Here is a 20,130-nt window from a genome sequence, read left to right as displayed (position 1 = left end):
TTTTTAAAATATACCCATGGGAAATTGAATACGTCCTAACTCCATTCAGAAGTGTTCACATACCATGAATATTCTATAATTAGGTTGTAAAAATATTACTAAAGAAAAGATTAGTTTCTGATCAAAATAAAAAAAAAGAAAATCAAATATAAATAATACCGTAGTGAAGTAGAAAAATTGATAAATATTTCCTAACCATCACCAGTGTTTTATAATTTTTCTTGAATTTAATAGCGCTATTCTTTTTGTATAAAACAAAATTGTCACAAACTTCAGTAGCGGTATAAGATCGAATGATAAAAAAATCCACTAGAAATTTTGAATACCATTAAGTTTTATATATAGGTACTACATCCTTAGATGAGACAGCCAGAAAATTATTTCATGAGGTGAGAATGATTGAAAGCTTTATATTTCTGTGAAGCGAAAAACTTAAGGAAATTCGTAGTGATGTTGTCCACACGCATATAAAAAAAAGACATAACTATTTTAGTTTAATTGCGTAGGCTCACACAAGACAGTGTTTTATTAAGCTTATACTTTGGCAGTACTAGCATGTTTGTAGTACAAATACAACAATAAACATACCCACCTTATGTATCAACAAGACGTTAACAAGGTTCCATTACGATGATATACGAGTTTTTTCCACAGAAATTACATTATTTTACACTTGATTGACGTTTAACACCGCCATAAAATTTGGTATTTTTCATTAGTAAAGTGTAAATAGACTTGTAACTGGACCGTTGTTGTTTACAATAAGTATTAGTGACAGTTTTGTTCACGCTTGTTGTAAAAATTGTGAAAGCCGTTAACATACATACATAGATACTTTTTCCCACAGCCACGCCCTTTTACCACAGCCTTCGACTTGCTACGATCCTCACACACGTCTGAAAGTCATTAAAAAGAAAATATAACGAATAAGCGTCAGGCACGGTATGCTGAAAGCGCTGGTTCTTTTTTATTAATTGAATAATTATAACAAACTAGTGGAGTAATTTCACAAATAATAGAATACATGGCAGCATAACACCGTGATATTCATTAAAAAACTTAATGTTACAATAACTTAATATTTCCAAAAGAAGTTTATTGTGACCAAAAATACCTTAAGTAATTTTTATTTACAAAATCTAAAAATAATTGAATTTTTCAACATGTCATGCGATGATTTTAGTCGATACGGCCATAATTTCGAGGAAAATATGTTTATTTAAAAATGTTGTTATTTGAGACAAATAAGAAGAAAATTTTAGTGCATTCATTATAATAAAAATAACACAAAATAAATGGTGATGGGCTGAAGTCCGAATGGGGCTTCTTATTCTCAGTACTGAAAGAGCGAGTGTCGCATTAATTTGTCATCGTACCGTAAATATTTTGCGCCGCTGAATTGCTGATGGAAAAATTGGCACAGATTTCTGATTACAATAACGTCCTTTTGAATATAGTTCAGTCACCCCTTTAGACGAGTGTGTTTGTAAACAACAACACCCATTATTATGACTAGTCAAATGTAACTGCACATGTATAATAAAATCGGTATTTTTATTTATATCACTTTAACCGTATTAGTTATATTGACTCAAAAATTATCTAAAAAGGTACGGTAGGTCACACGTGGACTTATACAAACTGATATATTCTTATACGAGTAGCATTGAAATTTGCTCTTAAAAAATTACCACTTTCTATAACTTCATGTACTGCCACTCATAAAATGTAGTATGCCTAAATCTTAAGGGTACCTACATTTTCTTGATCGCGATGCCGCAATAGGCATTTCGAAGATTGACCGTTAAAATAATATTGTAGATGTATGATAACTTTTTTTAATATTAGACAACATCACACACGTTGCGCTGATCCCAAAGTAAGTAACTTGAGCATTTGTGTTATGGAAATCGGAAATAACGACGGTACTACACACACCCAGACCCGCGACAATATAGAAAAGTTAGTTTTTCTACATTCACCCGGCCGAGGATCTAATTCGGGACTTCGGAGATGGCAACATTATGAAAACCGGTGTGCAAGCCATACCACGGGCCACGGAGATCGTCAATAACAGATACATTTTTCTTAGGGCTGTTATTTTCAAAATGAATGCAAAATGTGTGCTTTAAAAATTGCTTTAAGTTAAGGCCCGGGGGTTAAAAATTATGAGCTTTTGAATCCGTGTCATTTTGAAACTAAATAGGTCTAGTTCGCAAGTACTGAACTTCACTGGACTTTATTAGTTATATCTAAAACATGATTTAATGCAACAAATATTTTTAACAATAAAATTAGGGATACCGAAATACCATATTTAAGTAAGTACATAAAAACATGTAATCAAATAAATGTTTATTATCACAATTTGAGAGCACAAAGCGTAAAGTGATAAAATAAACCTAGTCTTCCTGTCATAATATCATAGATGTGGACTTTCCTTCTGAATTATCTGAATGCGGCTTTGGGTCATGTTGAGTGGCTGCACATAATCTTATTAAATAAACTTTATAATAAAATAGTTTGTAAATTGTGTGATGCGGCAATACTGATGAAAAAGAAGTGTGTAAAGGATAGGAAAAAGAGATTCTTGTGTGGGTGGAATGTCCATGCAAGAGAAGCTCACCTGGACGCCAGGCCTAACTTCCAAGTATGGACGCTTCATGGTCGGCCCAGGTCGGAATTCGCTTACGACCGTGTTTGCGAGACCCGTAGAGTGTACAAACTAAAACGTGCCAAAACAATCAGGAGCAACTAAAAAAGGACGTTATTGCTGTTACTGCAAAAGGCTGATAAACATTTTAATACATTTTGGATAAATATGGGTAAGCTGAATGTCCGACCTGACTTCCCGGCGAGTGTGGGTGGTAGAAGTGACCCAGGGGAGATAGTAAACTTGTTGAGCAGAGGTAAATCTCCCGGGCACGATGGGATATCGAACATCTAAAGTATGCAGTACTGCATTTGTCAAGGGTCTTGTCTTTGTTTTTCGTTAGGTACCTATATGTATTACTCACATTGACTTACAATTATACGGACGTCGGGTCCGCGCTAAAAAGTGTCCGCACTTGTAAGGCGCTAAAATAGTATACAGAGCGCGACACTCCGCTTTAGTCTTCCTTTGTTCTACTGACAGCGCGATACTGCGATGACATTACAATTTAAATTTCGAATAGGTTGACTTGGGACATTTTTTTCGTGGTTTTTGTATTAGACCCGTCGTCCATTTATTTGTAAGTCAATGATTACTCATTATTTCTTACCAGATGATTTAATGAAAAACAACGAGTATTAGCATGGGTTAGTAAAAATAGATTCACTATAACTGCCACCGTGGCCGAACGGTTACCATGCCGGACTGCCACGCAGAGGTCCCAGGTTCGATTCCCGAGCCGAGATAAATATTTGTATGGCCTACATTTATTTCTCTCGTGAGTTTGGGTGTAATTTGCGGTTGTCTATGTGTATCCATGGCACCCGCGACATAGGATGTCCGTAGTACGGGGCAATGTTGAGTGTATGCGTTATTATTATTATTACTAAGTATGGAGTGAAGAACAAGACAGGAGACATTTTAGACACGAATAATCGTCCAATTTCTCTCGCGGCCACGATAGCTAAAGTCTTGGGTAGTATATTTGGGTCATAAATAAAAAAATGGAGCCTGGAATCTCAACCGAAAGCGATTCTGGCTCTCAAGCATACAGACCAATATTATGGTGAACTCAAGACACCGGTGTGCGTTTGTTTTCTGGATCTCTTCAAAGCCTTCGACTCGTTTTGTATGATGTGCTTTGGAGGAAGAGGGAGATAGGGGTATGCCGGCTGAAACTTCAGCTACGCGGACGACATGGTGCTGCTGGGTCCGACAGCGAGGTCTATTAGGGAGATGTTGGTAGTCTACGCCGCATCCCACGGACTGATCTGTAACATAAAAAATGTAAGTTCATGGTCTTCAAGGCTCCCGGTAGGTGTTCAGAGACCTTTCCATTGATTATACTAACGGCATGAGTATAAAACAGGGGTCTCGATTTAAATACCTCGGACATATTTTCGCCAGCGCCTTTAAAGATGATGATGACGACGTCGAGAGGGAGCAGGCGTTGGCGACTCGCGGGAATATGCTTGCCCGCAGGTTTGCCCGCTATACGGATCAGGTCAAAATGGCGCTTTTCAAAGCGTATTGTCAGGGTCTGTACTTGGGCGGTTTGTGGTTTTGGAGCTCCCGGGCGGTCCAATATAATGCAGCGCCTATGTTTGCTTTGGCCCATACGAATTGCTTTCATACAGTTTTGCGGAAAAAAGTAGCATCGGTGGTTAGAATGCTCCAGAGGAGTAACAACAGCATCTTGAAGGTCATGGCAGATGACCACAGAGCGCCTGTACTGAGGCACGCACGCGTACGCACAATGATTCTGCACGAGATACCCCGGAAGTACATGACGTTTTAGATCTTAAACAATATGTTCTATATATCGAGCTCTTAGGTTTTCGCGATTATTACCCATAGGAAATGAAACTATATTTCCGGATTTAAATCGCGTACATTTGTTTTTAAACAAACCAACGTTTGGGTCCTTTACAGGTCCCATGGTCACGTTTCGTCAAACTTGGGGCCTGGGGCCTGTAAAAGGCCCGAAACGTTGGTTTGTTTGAAAAAAAAATACGCGATTTAAATCCGGAAAACAGTTTCATTTCCAATATGTTCTATAATTTCCTACTTATATAGGTTATAAGTTTTATTTTCTATTTTACTAACACTAATCGATCCTGTTGTCGGAAAATAAATATTTTGATTATTAATACAAAAATCTTAAAAAAAAAATCCTTCGATGCGGCAGGATTCGAACGAACGTCTGTTTGTTGTAAGACGTTCGTAACTCATGGAGTTAGTGTGCATATACGCTATCATGCAAAGTTTCATAAGGGATATAATGAAATAACTGAATTCCTATTACAAATTTCATTGTATCGCAGCTTGATTTTCTTCAATTTCTTTCCCTTGTATTGTAATGTATATTAAATATGAATTAAGTAAGGAAAAACCTACAACTAATGAAGCGCGTCTGTTTGTTGTAAGACGTTCGTAATTCATGGAGTTAGTGTGCATATACACTACCATACAAAAGTTTCATAAATAATATAATAAAATAACTTAATTCCTATTATAAATTTCATTGTATCGCAGCTTCATTTTCTTCAATTTCTTTGCCTTTGTATTGTAATGTATATTAAATATGAATTAAGTAAAAAAAAAACCTACAACTAATGAAGCGCGTCTGTTTGTTGTAGGACGTTCGTAATTCATGGAGTTAGTGTGCATATACGCTACCATACAAAAGTTTCATAAAGGATATAATAAAATAACTGAATTCCTATTAGAAATTTCATTGTATCGCAGCTTCATTTTCTTCAATTTCTTTGCCTTTGTATTGTAATGTATATTAAATATGAATTCAGTAAGAAAAAACCTACAACTAATGAAGCGAAAGTAGTCGGTGGCAATTTTTTAATTATTATGTACCTACCTATTATTGTGTTGTTTCCTCGTTATCCAAGTTAGAAGTAGAGTCTTTGTCGTAAAACCCGTTTAACACTTGAACTAAAAATATTTAATGGATTGTTTTACAGTGTTCAATAAACAAACGGCTAACTGAAATATACAGCTCTCACCTTGGTGCGGTATATCCACTGTGGATAGGTGGGTATATCGAATCAACTCAGTTCTTAACATCAATGTGAATGTGAAGTAACATCAGTTTTTCTCCAAAAGTGGCAAACACGCTATGATTGCGTACACATTCAGTTTACTGGGAAATAAAATAAAAATATTTTGAGATGTGTCGAGACGATAATTACAATAGGCATCAAGCATTTTAGAAACAATGGTTAGTGCCAATAAAAATGTATAGATCATAAATCACATTTTTATGAGCAACCAAATGAAGACTGACTGGCTATTTTCAGCAATGAACTCAACAGTTCATAAAAATATTTGAATTATGGACGACCGTAAACTAACAGTTTCCTTGTGTAAGAATTTCGTATTTACCATACCATCATCACCAAATAACGTAAGACAAAAGATGTTACTATCCATAACGTATCGATATAGAGACAATTTGCGATCACGTCATACAATTTTTATTAATGCATTCCTATTACAGAAAGCTACTGTAATTACTCATTTTGACATATAGTTATTGGGTATGTACACCATGTAATTTTATTTGTCAAATATTTTCGAAATGCTTTTAGATGCGCCGTTAGAGTATTAGAAACAATATTCGAGTTAGTCAATCCCTAATGTACATATTCGCCCACGCTCTGTCCCGTTTATTTACTGAACTGTGCACGGCCCGCGGAATAATATGTTTTAACGTGAAATAATGCTCTCATCCGGAGCTATAGCTATAGTTATATCTGCCGGCTTTATTGTACAGCGATTCGGTTTATCTCATCGTACAGCTGGTTGCCGGATAATCGGGTATAAATAGATGCCAGATAACGAGGGGCAGTTAATGAACAACGGCAGCTAATATTAGGGACGCGATAGAAATAGTTGTAATGTGCTCATTTGATATATCTAATCGCGTATCATTCGAGTTTTGTAGTAAGTTTATGGCCAGTTCATTCCTTATTTATTTTGTTCTACTTCTACTAGGTTTCATAGAGTTTTACCAGCTTCAAGACACGATACGTGTCTAGGTATTAAACATTACCTACCTATGTACTTTGATTGCTAATATTATTTCAGTTATCAAATTGAATTTGCTATGAATTAATGTACGATAGACTAGACAGAAATCTGTTGAATAATCTGTTGAAATGGTTTGTAGAAAATTGTATCATTTTTAGATTGTAGTTTAAAATATTGTTAACAACTTGTATTTAGCTGAGTACACCTACCAACTAAGCTAATAGTTAAGAAGATATACTACTGTATCCATTTCTGTTTTTAAAATGTTCAATACCATTTATAGAATTATATTTAAACACCTTATGTTTTCTTACGTACGATCTACTGCAACTCCTGCTTGAAGAGTAGATAGCTGTATCAATTTATAGTATTAAGCTAAGTAATTTTCAAAACTTTTTTTGAGAATGAAAATATCACGGTATAAAAGGAAGTATAACTTTAAAAGTTTTCAGTAACTTCTTTGCGCCATTGGATTGCTGGCGTAACTTATTATTGAAGCATTCTATTGTCTTCCTATTTATAGAGCTAGAGAGATATAGATGTCACAATTCGTTGATAGGAGAAAAATTACAAACTTGAATTGAAGCTTCAATAGGACATATTTTTTTACCGCACACACTCATGGCCTCGCACTAGGGAAGCCCTGGTTCGTGGGTACAATGGACACACACATAGACAACCTCAAATTACACTCAAATAATAATAAATGTAGGCCATACAAATATTTCACCCGGCCTGGGAATCAAACCCGGGAATCTGTTCGCTCACTGAGACAATTTTTTGCATATGAAACATATTGGATAGACAGAAAATACTAACCGAAATAGTTTTATAGTCAAGATTTATGTACATGTAATACTAAAGAGACTAATAAAATGTTCAAAAAACTTTTGCACTAAATTATATATACATTGTACACACAGATTCATTTCTCCGTAAATAGCGCATAACGTAAATACTCTTTTCGCATAACGGATGGATGATGGTGTGGATTGTTCACTAATAAAGTCGTTAAAATATACATTAAACGTAAGTGCGTGATAGAATAAATATCGGACACGTTAAAAATGCTGAGCATAGAATGATTTGGTTATGTATGTAAGTACATACCTACGCATATCTAAATAGGCATCTAATAAGAGGGCTGTACACCCTGGAAATGCTTTTAAATTTTTAATTGTTTGGCATTCTTTCAATTACCATCACGAAGATAAGAATATTCCATTGACTTACAAATAGAAGATTCTGTAAGTCAATGATTCTATCAAAAAAATTTCAACTTCTAACGCTCTATTCTCAGACTATTGAACTACGCTACGCTCTAATATAGCACTTAGCCAAGCCTAAGCACGTATGTACAAAAAGAAACTGTCAAACAAATGTTATGTTATTATTATTATTTATTTTTTGAGCATTGGCTATAGAGCCTTCAGCGTGAAGAAGCAACAAAGGATTATGAAACTTAAAAAACGTAATAATACCATATACTATGGAAACCAATTTTTTCCATCCTAGAATAATACATAAAATTAAAAATTAATTTGTGAAAAAACTACCTTTTTTTTCTATTCAAACAAATGTTTTTTATTTTATATTTCTGCGCTAAACGTAATGTGCAGCATGACTAAAACAAGTATAAACTAAACTAAAATATCACAGAAATCTAAATAAATAGGCAATATTTAGATTTCTGTGTAAACTATAGATTTTTTCATCCTCGAAGACTAAAATTCACGTACATACTTTCACATCACAGCTTTTGCTTCTTTTAACTAGTCAAAAAAGCGCATTTAGACCAAGGTATGTTTTGGTTTCATTCGTACAATCTTCGCTCTATAAAATTAATGACTTTGGGGAATTTTAACGTCTTAACTAAATATTTAATTAATTTTACAATGCTAGTTTTTCTGATAAGCTTTAAACAAAATGGATAGCTACATCGTGTTATCGTTTATTGGCGAAGGATCATTTGGACGAGTGTTCAAAGCTAAGCACAAGAAAACTAATGAAGTTGTCGCACTAAAAGTCATTAGAAAGGTAAGTTTTGCTTTACAATCGTTTACATACACATAGCACTGTTTATTATAACCATATATTATTAAAGCACTGCCCGCCCCAAAGTAGTCACTATCGCCAAACCGTGAAAGGCAACCTTAGTCAAGCTGTTTTCTTTAAATAACAGTTATTAATATGCACACTTACAGAAAGGCCGTTCCTCCAAAGACTTGAGGAACTTGCGGCAAGAATGCGACATACAGAGGCAGTTGAATCATCCAAACATCATCCGAATGATAGATAGTTTTGATACAGAAACTGAATTGGTGGTGGTCACAGAATATGCTGAGAAGGAACTACATAGTATACTAGCAAAGGAAGGTTGTCTAAATGAGGAGCAGGTCAAGAAAATCACCTGGGACTTGGTCTCAGCTTTGTATTATCTTCATTCGCACAGAGTGCTGCATAGGTAACATTTATATTAACTTTTAGGCACAGGTTTTCTAGTGATGATGAAATGAGTATTATTGGGTCTGTTTCAAAAATCATTTGGATAATTTTGAAAATTTATGAATTATTTGGTTCAGAAAAGTAATAAATATAGTATAATAAAGTTTCTAGATTGTCTGTCAAATGGGATTAATAACAATATAAACTAAAAAGCACAAAAAGAAAAATATTTGCTTATACACCTACATTATTACTTGCACACAAAATCTTGGATAGGAAGTCTGTTCTTCAAGGATGCCACCAGTTATAGTAAATTCAATTATCAAGGCACAAAAAACATGTGTCAGAAGAATTTGTTGTTGAATTAAAACTATATTTTTCATTTTGTATGTGGGCTACATTATTACAACCTTCTTCCAACGTCGATAGCGTGATGCTATATATATATAATGCTTATCCTAGTGGTATGGGATGGGATTTGCCAATGAACAATTGGTGCACACACAACAGTGTAGTATTATGTTAAAAAACATGTTATGTTTAGTTTCATATACTGATTATTCAACTTTACTTGTTTAGACAATATTTATCTCCAATATAGTATATATCCAATATATTTGTATAGAAAATGTTTGACTGGGCACCGTTAAACTGTCCTTATTTTGATATTGTTAACTTATATACCTACAACCTTTCAACTTCAATGATGTTGTTATCATTATCATTATATTTATTAGTTGTTATACTGATCTATGTTGATGTTTAAATGCTGTAATATATATTATGTGGTAGTACTTAATAAATAAACAAATAAACCTCAATTAAACAAAGGAATTATGATAATCAAGTGTTCGACGTTATTACATAAGTACAACGCAATCTAACTTGTCTTTTTTGTCATAATATTCCAGAGACCTGAAGCCTCAAAACGTGTTACTAGATAGTACTGGTTGTGCCAAACTATGTGACTTTGGTTTAGCAAGAATAATGACCAATGCTACGCACATTCTGACTTCCATCAAAGGAACTCCGTTGTATATGGCTCCAGAACTGATTGACGAAAAACCGTATGATCATCAGGTACCTTACGATTTGTAGAAACTGAAAAGGTTTTAAAAAAAAAGTCATTACATTTTTTCAAACTGTGAAACATACTATTGATTTCTTGTCTCTACTGACGTTTTTTGTTATATTTTGTTGGCTACTCTCCTCAGAGGTCTCCCCATCACAGATATTTTTGATTAATTTTATTCATTGTTTTATGTGTTTTATTCATTTTTGTATGTACTATTTTATTTTTAACCTTGAAATTCTAAATTACAGGCAGATCTCTGGTCTCTTGGATGCATAGTTTATGAGTTGATGGCTGGACAACCGCCATTCTGTACTATGTCCATCTTGCAACTGGTTCGCATGATCCGACACAAGCCTGTCCAGTGGCCTAGTTTCATCAGTATGGAAGCTCGCTCCTTTTTACAGGTATGTGTCTATTTATTTGTTAATTGTCCATTGTTAGTCAAGAGTCTCATGTAGTCAAATAGGCTAGACACAGGCAGTATTTATAAGTGTCTAATATACCACCACCACAATGTGTTAAACAAATGCTTTTACTCAAAGTCATCTATCAATCTGTTTCTTTTTCTAGGGCTTATTACACAAAGACCCATTGAAAAGAATGACATGGCCTGAAATACTTGAGCATCCCTTTGTCCATGGTCATGTATTAATCCTACCAGAGGATGTGCAGAGCGAGTCACCATTCACCAAACCCTTGACTTTTAGTCAGCAGGAAGCCAAGCAGCTTCAGAAGGACAAGATTAGCAACAGTGCTAGGTAGTAAACGTAGTATTATTGGATATTTTTTATTGCTGACAGGAATCTCTGGCAAGTTATCATGTAATAAAACATATATATTATTTTTCAGAATCATGAAACTTGAAGGCGAGTCTATTAAATCAGAAACACGGGAACACGATTTACGAAATGTTCGCGGAGTAATGCAAGCTATGGAGTGTGTTCCATTGTCTGACGACGACAGTGTGCGAGCTACTAGTGCGTTTAGCGTTAGAGACAGCCTCAAGACAGATGATGAGGACCAGTCACAGCCCATCACTGCCGCCAACGCAAAACTTCTGCGCCACGAGTACAACGTCATGAACAATTCTAACTTAGTTGTGTGCAATTTAGAAAACAACATGGCCCAACTTATGGCTGTAAGCAAGAAACAAATTGATACAAACGTCGATAAAATGGACAAGATTATTGAAGAGAAACACATTGATAAATCTGCAGAAAAATCTGAAAAAACTCTTGAAGAAACAAAATCAATCGATATGCATGAGGTTGTTGAAGTTAAACAGAAGACTAGATCTGTTGACACAGCTTCGCATAGTTTGGAAAATCCTAAAAGTTCTACTAAATGTAGTAGTGAAGTAAGCTCCGGCCTTAGCAAGAGCGTACCGCCGTCCTATAAACAAAAGATATTACAGTTTTCGAGAGATAAACTCCGTTTTGGGAGTGGTGGCAATAGACTGACGAGGAGCATTAAAAGGTCGTTTCACTTTAGCAGGAGTTGGGACAAGAATAAACCTGAGAATCAGCGACGCATTAGTGAGCCTGCTATCGAGGTTTCTAGCATTGTTGATGATGATAAAGGTAAATGTTCTAAGGAAGAAAAAGATGAAGACATAGAGAAATGCGAGGTGATCGAAGAGACATCAGACGATAAAGAAATCGCTAATAATGACCGACTTGTGAAGACTGAGGAGAAACATGAAGGTCATAAGCAATGGCATAATACTCAACAATTGTATAACTGTCTGTTAATTGCAGTGTATTAATGGTAATCATTGTTTTTTACAGTAAAAGAACCATCTACAATAGAACTCGAAGAATGGGAGGCATTCCTCAACTCTAACATTAGTGAAGTTATGAATGGTGATGTTGAATCTTTGACTCAACTCAATATGGTATGTAAAAATTTTGTTACGTGTTCAAGGAGATTCTCGTATAAACTATCTTAAACGGAAATATTTCTTAGGTGAGCATGGTGGTGAGCGTAGTGGGCAGCGCGGCACGTGCGGGCGCTGCGGTTGGGGGCGGCGGAGGCCGTGTGTGTGGCGCCGTAGCCGCGTTGCTGGCGCTGCCTGCGCTTGCGCATTCTCTTCCGCGACACACATTGCTTAATATTCAGGATGTTAGTATTGTTTTATACTTATCTCACATGAAACCAAATACTATGTAACTCAAGAATGATGGAATTGAGAAAATCACCCATTGGAACTTTATTTGTAAGTCAATGAATGGAACCAATAAATTTATATCATCGTTTATTGGATAACTAATTATGTTATGTATAAATTAAAAAATCCCATTATTCGCAATAATAATAGATTTTTTTTTTCAAATCGTATTTTCTCAATTCCATCAGTTTTGAGTTACGAATTTACACAACGAAATTGTGTAGATTGTCTATATAATATATATGTATGATTGGCGATACATTAAAGAAACATGGTCGCAAAAGAGTAAAGCAATTTGTCGATAGCGATGCAAATGAATGTCATTCAAGTTATTACTTGTAATATGAAACTAATTTCAGGTGTACCTGGAAGCTAAAGTAGTGTATAACTTCGTAGCTGCCATTAACACATTGATGAAAAACAGCAGCGACTCAGAGGATGGTGCTGAAGATCGGTTAGTTCCCTAATATGTTTTTAGTTTTGCTCATTATTTTCATTAGCCAGAAAGAAGTTCACCGTGAAAGGCTTTCCAAGTAAATGTTACTTTCAACCATCGAGTATATAACCAGAAATACAGACGAAATGTCATTTAATTTGTTTGAAAACTATTCTGCCAAATCATTGGTGACAACTGCGCTCCCATTGGCCACCTCGAATTCGAAACAATTGACGGGTGTCGTCAATTTCGTCTCTATTTTTGGTTATAGACTCGATGCGTTAAAAAAAGTGTGAAAAATGTTAGAACAGGAATTCACTTGAATTATACGTGACGACTTCGGTGGTCCAACGGTTTGTATTGTAGGCGCTGGATGCGGAGGTCCCGGCTTCGATTCCCGGTAGAACCAATTTGGGAAATGAACTTTCTGTATTTGTACTGGTTTCCTCCATTGCTCGTTATTGTCCGTTGCCTTGGTACTCATAGTACAGGGCATTCCCCAGTTTGAGACCAGGCAATTGGTGTGGTTGTTTGGCACATTATTATTACTTAGGTAAAACTCACTATATTCGTACTTATTTTGGGGAAATTACAGGCACATGGAACTTGTCAATTTATGTCTCAGGGTGACGGGCGCAGTGGCAGTGCCCCTTAGATTTTTGCGATTTGAAGCTCTGAGTGGCACTGCAACTGTTATGGACAGGCATGTAGCTTACAATCACGCGCACTACTTGTTCGTCCCGTCACATGATATTATAAAAAAAGAAATAAAAACTTTGAATAGCGAGGATAATGGCGCCGCACGGACCTCACATTATAATTTTAATGTACGATTTATAAGGTACAATTAAAATTAAAATATAATAAATATAAACTAAATATCGTGGGCGCCATGAAAGCCCGACCCATAGTTTTTAGTTTAGCAGCAGTAGACCTCCTTGTGAAAGAGTTCGTCTATGGAAGTACATCCACCTTACTTATTTCCGCCGCCAAGCCTTAATACCATTACTGCGTTCCGGTTTGGAAGGGTAAGGGTGCCGGTGAAATTACAGACACATGGGACTTGTCAACTTACGTCTCAAGGTGACGGGTACAGTGGCAGTGCCCCTCAGATCTTTGCGATTTAAAGCTCTGAGTGGCACTGCAACAGTTATGGATAGGCGCACTGTGTTTCGAAATGCCTTCAGATCGGACGTTTCGAGTGAAACATAGCAAGGAATACTTGTTAATATTCTAAACGCAGGACGAAAATTCCCGTGTGCCAATTTTGTATAGTTTTCGAGAAAACTTAGTTCAAAGTTCTTCGATTTTTATTATACTTAGAAATTACAAAAATGGTTATAACTCAAAAAATAAAAATGCCACTAAATACTTAAAAACACGATTTTAACAGGAATATCAAGCACTATTCAAGTACCTTGTAACCTTGCCGCTTTTCCAAAATATAACCGTAAGTTACGAAAATTGAGAATTTCCTAAAAACGGTTTTTTTTTTCTTTGTTATTTCGCTTCAGTCGTATCCAGAAATTATAAAAATAAATAGTTAACCTTGCTTACTATTCTCCCAAAAAAGCAGATGCTAATGCCTTGAGACATTGGAGATATGCGTGTCTAAAGATTTTTAAATTCAGAACGCCTGAAATTTTGTTGGAAGCAAAATTTTTAGAGATAGTTTGCTATATAATTATTATTATTTGTTTGAATTAACTATGTTATTATTTTGGTCTTTACAGTTCAGTTCTGGCAAAAATAATATCAAAAACCATATCACTTGTGGCGTATCAAAACAGCGTCGTGAATTTTACAGATAATTTCTTAATTGACTTTAACTGGTGTCACTGCAGTACTAGTATGGTATTAGTTAGTAGTAACATAATGTAATTGAGTTCTCTACATTTTCTGCTTGAAAATCTTAACAAGGAATTAATCCCATGAACGGTTTGCAGTAAATTATACGGTATTATGTATTCGTGTTTATAATGCATATATTTTCGGTAATGTAAAATTTTTGGGATATTTCGGCCAGTGTCGAGTAGAACTAGCAAATGTCCAATTTCAATGATATTCATCTTAATAAACGTAACACCTTACTACTAAACCAAATATACATATTCTCCAAATATTAACCAAATATAAACCAAATATATAGGCACTAACATCTGTTATTTTTGTGAGAATAGTATGCATGGTTAACTATTTATTTTTATAATTGCTGGATGCGACACGCGAAATAACACATCAAAAAAATATAATCGTTTTAAGGAAATTCTTGATTTTCGTAACTTACGGTTATATTTTGGAAAAGCGGCAAAGTTACTGGAATAGTGTTTGAAATTCCTGTTAAAATCGTGTTTATAAATATTTATTGGCATTTTATATTTTTTGAGTTATAACCATTTTTGTAATTTCTTAAGTATAAAAATCGAGGAACTTTGAACTAAGTTTTCTCCAAAACTATACAAAATTGGCACACGGGAGTTTTCGCCCTGCGTTTAGAATATTAACACGTGTTCCTTGCTAAACTTCACTCAAAATGTCCTATCTGAAGTCATTTCGAAACACAGTGAGGCGTGTCGTTTACCATCAGGCGCACGACTTGTTCGTCCCGTCACTTGATATTATAAAAAAAGTTACTAATATTTTTAACCGACTTCAAAAAAGGAATAGGTTCTCAATTCGACTGTATGTTTTTTATTTATGTTACGTGATAACTCGTCATTTATGAACCGATTTTGATGCTTCTTTTTTTGTTGGAAAGAGGGTACCTCGGAAGTGGTCCCATTTAAATTTCATGAAAATATTTCACTTCTGAGGGTGGCAAACTAGGGGATGAATGAGTTTTGAGGTTGGTTTTTTAGTACTCTGTACTGAGATTATTGAATAGTCTTAAAAAATATTAGTAACAGATATTGATTTTTTTTTAAATTGTTGCTATAGTGTAAAAGTATGTTAACTTGTCTCAGAGTGGTGGGCGTGAGTCGCATGGTTGAAGTGTGCGCGTGGCTGTGCGTGCGATCATGCCGTGGCGTACGCCAATTCGCTACCGCGCTGCTGGCCAACCACGCTTATACCGTCTTCACACGCCTGCTCGCCAACTGTACGTACACAAATGACGTCATAAAATCTTACTTTTTCAAACTCGTATCTTAAAGCACAAAGTTACTGAAATGCAAAAAATGGATTGTATATACAAATTTTGCAGGCTGATTTCACATCACATTTCCTTCATATTTACACACCAGCTTTTACCTATTCTTAAAGTAATGCATCCAAATTAACATCCTTGATAAGAAATATAAAATAAATAGAAAGTTTTACCACATCCTGAATAATCACTCTTTATAAGATACGAGTTTGAGAAAGTACGGCATGCATTTATAATTCTGCTCATCTCAAACGGAATTATCACTGGTAAATGACTGACGGGACCGTTATTTTTTTTTTGTTTATTATATTGTTATTTATTAAATGAAGGGAAATAATAGATTAAATTATGACGAAATGAGGCTTACTATGCCCCGTTAAAATGAGCTATTGAAAAACAACAGTAGTCATATTTAATGAATAAATGAGCGGAGAGCTCATTTTTAGTTTACTTTTCGGAGCTATTGTAACATTTCCCTTTTAATGAGAAATGACAGTCACACATGTACAAAATACTAATTATTATGCAGTTAAGTTCATTGACCCTTGACTTTAAGTCTTGTCGTGTATTTGTATTTACTTAGTATCGTTCAAATCATTTTTATGATACGTGTTATCTTCTGTATATTTATGTTTTGTATTATTATTTATTGTCTTTATGTGATAATTATATTTTGTCATAATTTTCCAACATTTTTGTTGAATGTTATTTCGTTCACTTTGCTCATGTATCAAGATCTATTACAAATTTTCCTTGTTACAGATACGAAAACACCTCGGATAACATTAAACATTGTTGGACTGTTGATCACGGTCCTGCAGGATCTCCCCGAACACGCTGACGTGGTTGAAAAGATACTCTTTGACGACGACTCGTTCAACTTTATGTGTTTGCTAGAACAACCTAGTGATGCGCTTAGAATGAGACTTTGTATACTCATTAGCCTTTTATGTACTTTTTCTTGTACTGCTTTTTCAGTAGCAATGGATTCTAAATGGAGGAAAAACGAGAGTGACTGTTTGGAAGCTCTACACTCTCATTGCAATGTTACTTTGAACAGGGCGGCTAGGTTGGCTACCAAGGAATTGAGCAATATGCCGTTCTATGTCTCATAAGTGAGACATAGAAGGACATATAGAAGAACATATAGACATAATTTTGTATTAGCATTTTCGACTAAAGTATTTTTAAATATTTATTTTGATTAGATATCATGATGTTTTTACTACCATGATATTCATCTATTTTTTGTGAAAATTCTCCACAATGTTGTTATTATTAATGATACAAAGATTGAATAAACACAAAGAAAAATACCTTCGAGCCGCTGTACACGAACCAGATTTTGTTGCCTCTACTTGGCTACCTGTACAGTCGCATCGAAGGATTTTCTCTTTGTTTGTTGGGTCTTTGATGGTATCAATAATAATAAAGTATTTTTAGATATTCTAATTCAGAGTGAGTATTTTCGAAAAATACTTGTTTTTCATTCTTTGCTATTGTAATTTGCTACTAACAGTACTGTAATAGTGGCATATTATTGCACATAGGGTATTTGACAAAAAAAAATATTAGCTTGATAAATTGGAAATTCATTGATGGACAAATGTGAAAACGGAATTGAAATTCGTTAATAAAACTAATAATACATAGTTGAAATAGATTCTGTGATTGAGAAATATGGAAACGGCAAAGCGGCTTGTGACATCACGATACAAGCTACTATGTATACTAATGATCGTTTTGCTAAAAACGTATCCCGCATTGACTTTATCGACTAGTGATAGTTGAGATATCGAAAAACTAATGTTTGATTCATTTTTGGCAGTTTCACGTGAGTTGGTTAAAGCAATAACAATTTATGAATTAACTACCGTGTTTGGTCAGTTGTTGCATAACAACGATACGTAAACAGGCATTAAAATTCGTGCTACTATTACGTAGTAAACTCTACAGTGTTTATTTATTTATCTAATAAGAAGATCCGCAGCTTAAAACTAAAATAATAATATCAACTGAAAGCCAATTAAAGATCCTCACATATATTTAGGTAACCTATTACGTAAAAAGACAACCGCAATTGTAAGCCTCATCATGAGCCAATAAAGAATATGAAAGATGAAAACAAAAAAGCGAATATTCATAGAAAATGAAATTATTTAACCGGATTAAAATCGCGTATATTTGGTTTTTCAAAGGTTTGTTTTGTGCAATAATCGCGAAAACCTAAGAACTCCACGGAACGAATATTGTGAAAAAAGAATAAAGAAACCAAAAAACAAAATAAAAACAGAACAGCGCCCTGATTTCGATTCAAATCGTAATCTATCCGATCGGGTAATCTCGAAATCAGATTAAACGAGAAGATGCAACCTGATCCCTACTATATCTTTCTAATTTGTGAGTGAAATCAACTATTAGAAATGTCAAAGTTTCCGACCGGCTAGTTGTGAATCGCAATTATGCGCCTCGACTCGGAAAAGACGCAGCTTCCGATCGGGAGAGGCAATCAAAATCAAACTGCAGGTCCAAAAATTAAGTTGGCGTAATGTTCATTCGAGGTATCGATATGAATATGAACCAAAGAAGTGCCCACTCAGTGCTCTCCTTAACCGAAATCATACTCGTATTAAAAAAATCCAGATCACAAGTATTACCTGGAATGTTAAAATTATTGCTAGCACGCCATATAAATTTGATTAACTTGTAATTAGTACGGGACGGAGGCAGCACCAAAACGGCATTGTATCACAAAGACTTAGAGGGAACTCTCAGTGATATTTGAGATAGCAATTCGGAACAGCCAATTGAGCCTGATGCAATTTTTATAAAAAAATAATTAGGTCACTAATATCACAACTAGTGTTGTAACTTGAAAAAAAAACCAATGTTTTTTCACTTTTTTGAGAACACAGCGCCATGATTTTTTTCTAAATTAGGTTTTTTTTTAGAAAATGTAAAATGTAGAAAGTAAAATCCCTTGTATAGCTACATTTACATAGAATTATTAGCAAGCCGCTTATATAAAATTATTCGGTACGATTTGAATGAAGGAAACGAAGACATAGAAAATTTTGGTGACATTACAAGTGTGAGTAACACCTGGAACAGTAGTAACATTAGTAACACCATAAATGAAGATTAAATTTTTGTTATAATTATCATGGTAATTGATTTTAAAAAAACATGTTATACATATATATATTCTTAAAACAAAAGTTAGTGTCTTATTTTATTTCAGTTATTCCATTTTGCTTTTTCTGAAAAAAAGCCTAATTTAGAAAAAAACATGGCGCTGTGTTTTTTTTTCAAAAATGTGAAAAAATACATTGGTTTTATTTTCAAGTTACAACACTAGTCGTGGTAGTTTTATGGAATTAAGGAAATTCTCATAAGAAGCTATTCTTATAAGTACAAATTCAACACTGTGATTATTTCTTTGACTCAAAAGACTGAAATTTAAAAAAGACGAAGTTATAAATCGCAGCTTTTCAGGTTTTAGACGTAGTGTAATTTATCGAAGTACGTGTTACATATGAAAAATAATTTTAAGATTAAGTAGTTGTCTTTCTTAACATTTTTCCAATTATAATGATTATTAGTACTAGCACTTTTATTTAGTGTGTAAATTTTCAATTTTTACAATCTACTTATATTTGAAATTGGTGCCATAAAGTTTACAGTATTTTTTTTTATATATCCTTGACTTTTATTTAACATTTATCCTTTATTGACAACAGCAAGCCATTTACTGCCTCCGTGGCCGAACATTTACCATGCTGGTCTGCCACGCAGAGGTCCCGGGTTCGATTTCTGGGCTGGGAGAAATAAATATTTATGTATGGCTTACATTTATTTTCCTCATTAGTTTGGGTATAATTTGTGGTTATCTATGTATACGTCCATGGCACACAGACTTTCCCTAGTCCGGGGCCTCAAAAAAAAAAGAAGAAAGAAAAGGTATTCGTATAATCTCTCGGTCGTTTTCTTCCGTGGTCGTGATCATCTACTAAGTAGATCAAATAATGAAGTTTTACTTGTAAGCTGATGACGTCAGTGGCCCAACGGTTTGCATTGTTGGCACTGGGTGAGGAGATCTCGGGTTTGATTTTCAGTAAGCCCAATTTGGGAAATGAACGTCAATAAATTGGTTCTAGGTCTG

At 34.7% G+C, this 20,130-nt stretch overlaps 1 protein-coding gene and 1 long non-coding RNA gene across 2 annotated transcripts; one reads left to right on the top strand and one right to left on the bottom strand.

Annotated features, from left to right (window-relative positions):
* Positions 1 to 3,803: 3,803 nt before the first annotated feature.
* LOC113237170 lies at positions 3,804 to 5,705 on the bottom strand. Its single transcript, XR_003311015.1, has 3 exons — positions 5,674 to 5,705; positions 5,529 to 5,602; positions 3,804 to 3,924 (listed from the first exon to the last, which is right to left on the bottom strand). It is a non-coding gene; the product is annotated as an uncharacterized LOC113237170 (long non-coding RNA).
* Positions 5,706 to 8,571: 2,866 nt separating this feature from the next.
* Positions 8,572 to 17,562, top strand: LOC113237169 (serine/threonine-protein kinase fused). Its single transcript, XM_026473481.1, has 11 exons — positions 8,572 to 8,737; positions 8,905 to 9,164; positions 10,057 to 10,225; positions 10,469 to 10,624; positions 10,791 to 10,978; positions 11,070 to 11,923; positions 12,008 to 12,114; positions 12,186 to 12,341; positions 12,747 to 12,841; positions 15,787 to 15,920; positions 16,731 to 17,562. The coding sequence occupies exons 1-11, from the start codon at positions 8,627 to 8,629 to the stop codon at positions 17,081 to 17,083; spliced, it is 2,583 nt and encodes an 860-aa protein (XP_026329266.1). The 5' UTR covers positions 8,572 to 8,626; the 3' UTR covers positions 17,084 to 17,562.
* The last annotated feature ends 2,568 nt before the right edge of the window (positions 17,563 to 20,130 follow it).

The sequence above is a fragment of the Hyposmocoma kahamanoa genome, unplaced genomic scaffold (genome assembly GCF_003589595.1).
Source record: "Hyposmocoma kahamanoa isolate Upper Pololo Valley unplaced genomic scaffold, ASM358959v1 93, whole genome shotgun sequence".
Classification (NCBI taxonomy): domain Eukaryota; kingdom Metazoa; phylum Arthropoda; class Insecta; order Lepidoptera; family Cosmopterigidae; genus Hyposmocoma; species Hyposmocoma kahamanoa.
This window is presented reverse-complemented; position numbering and strand designations above follow the sequence as displayed.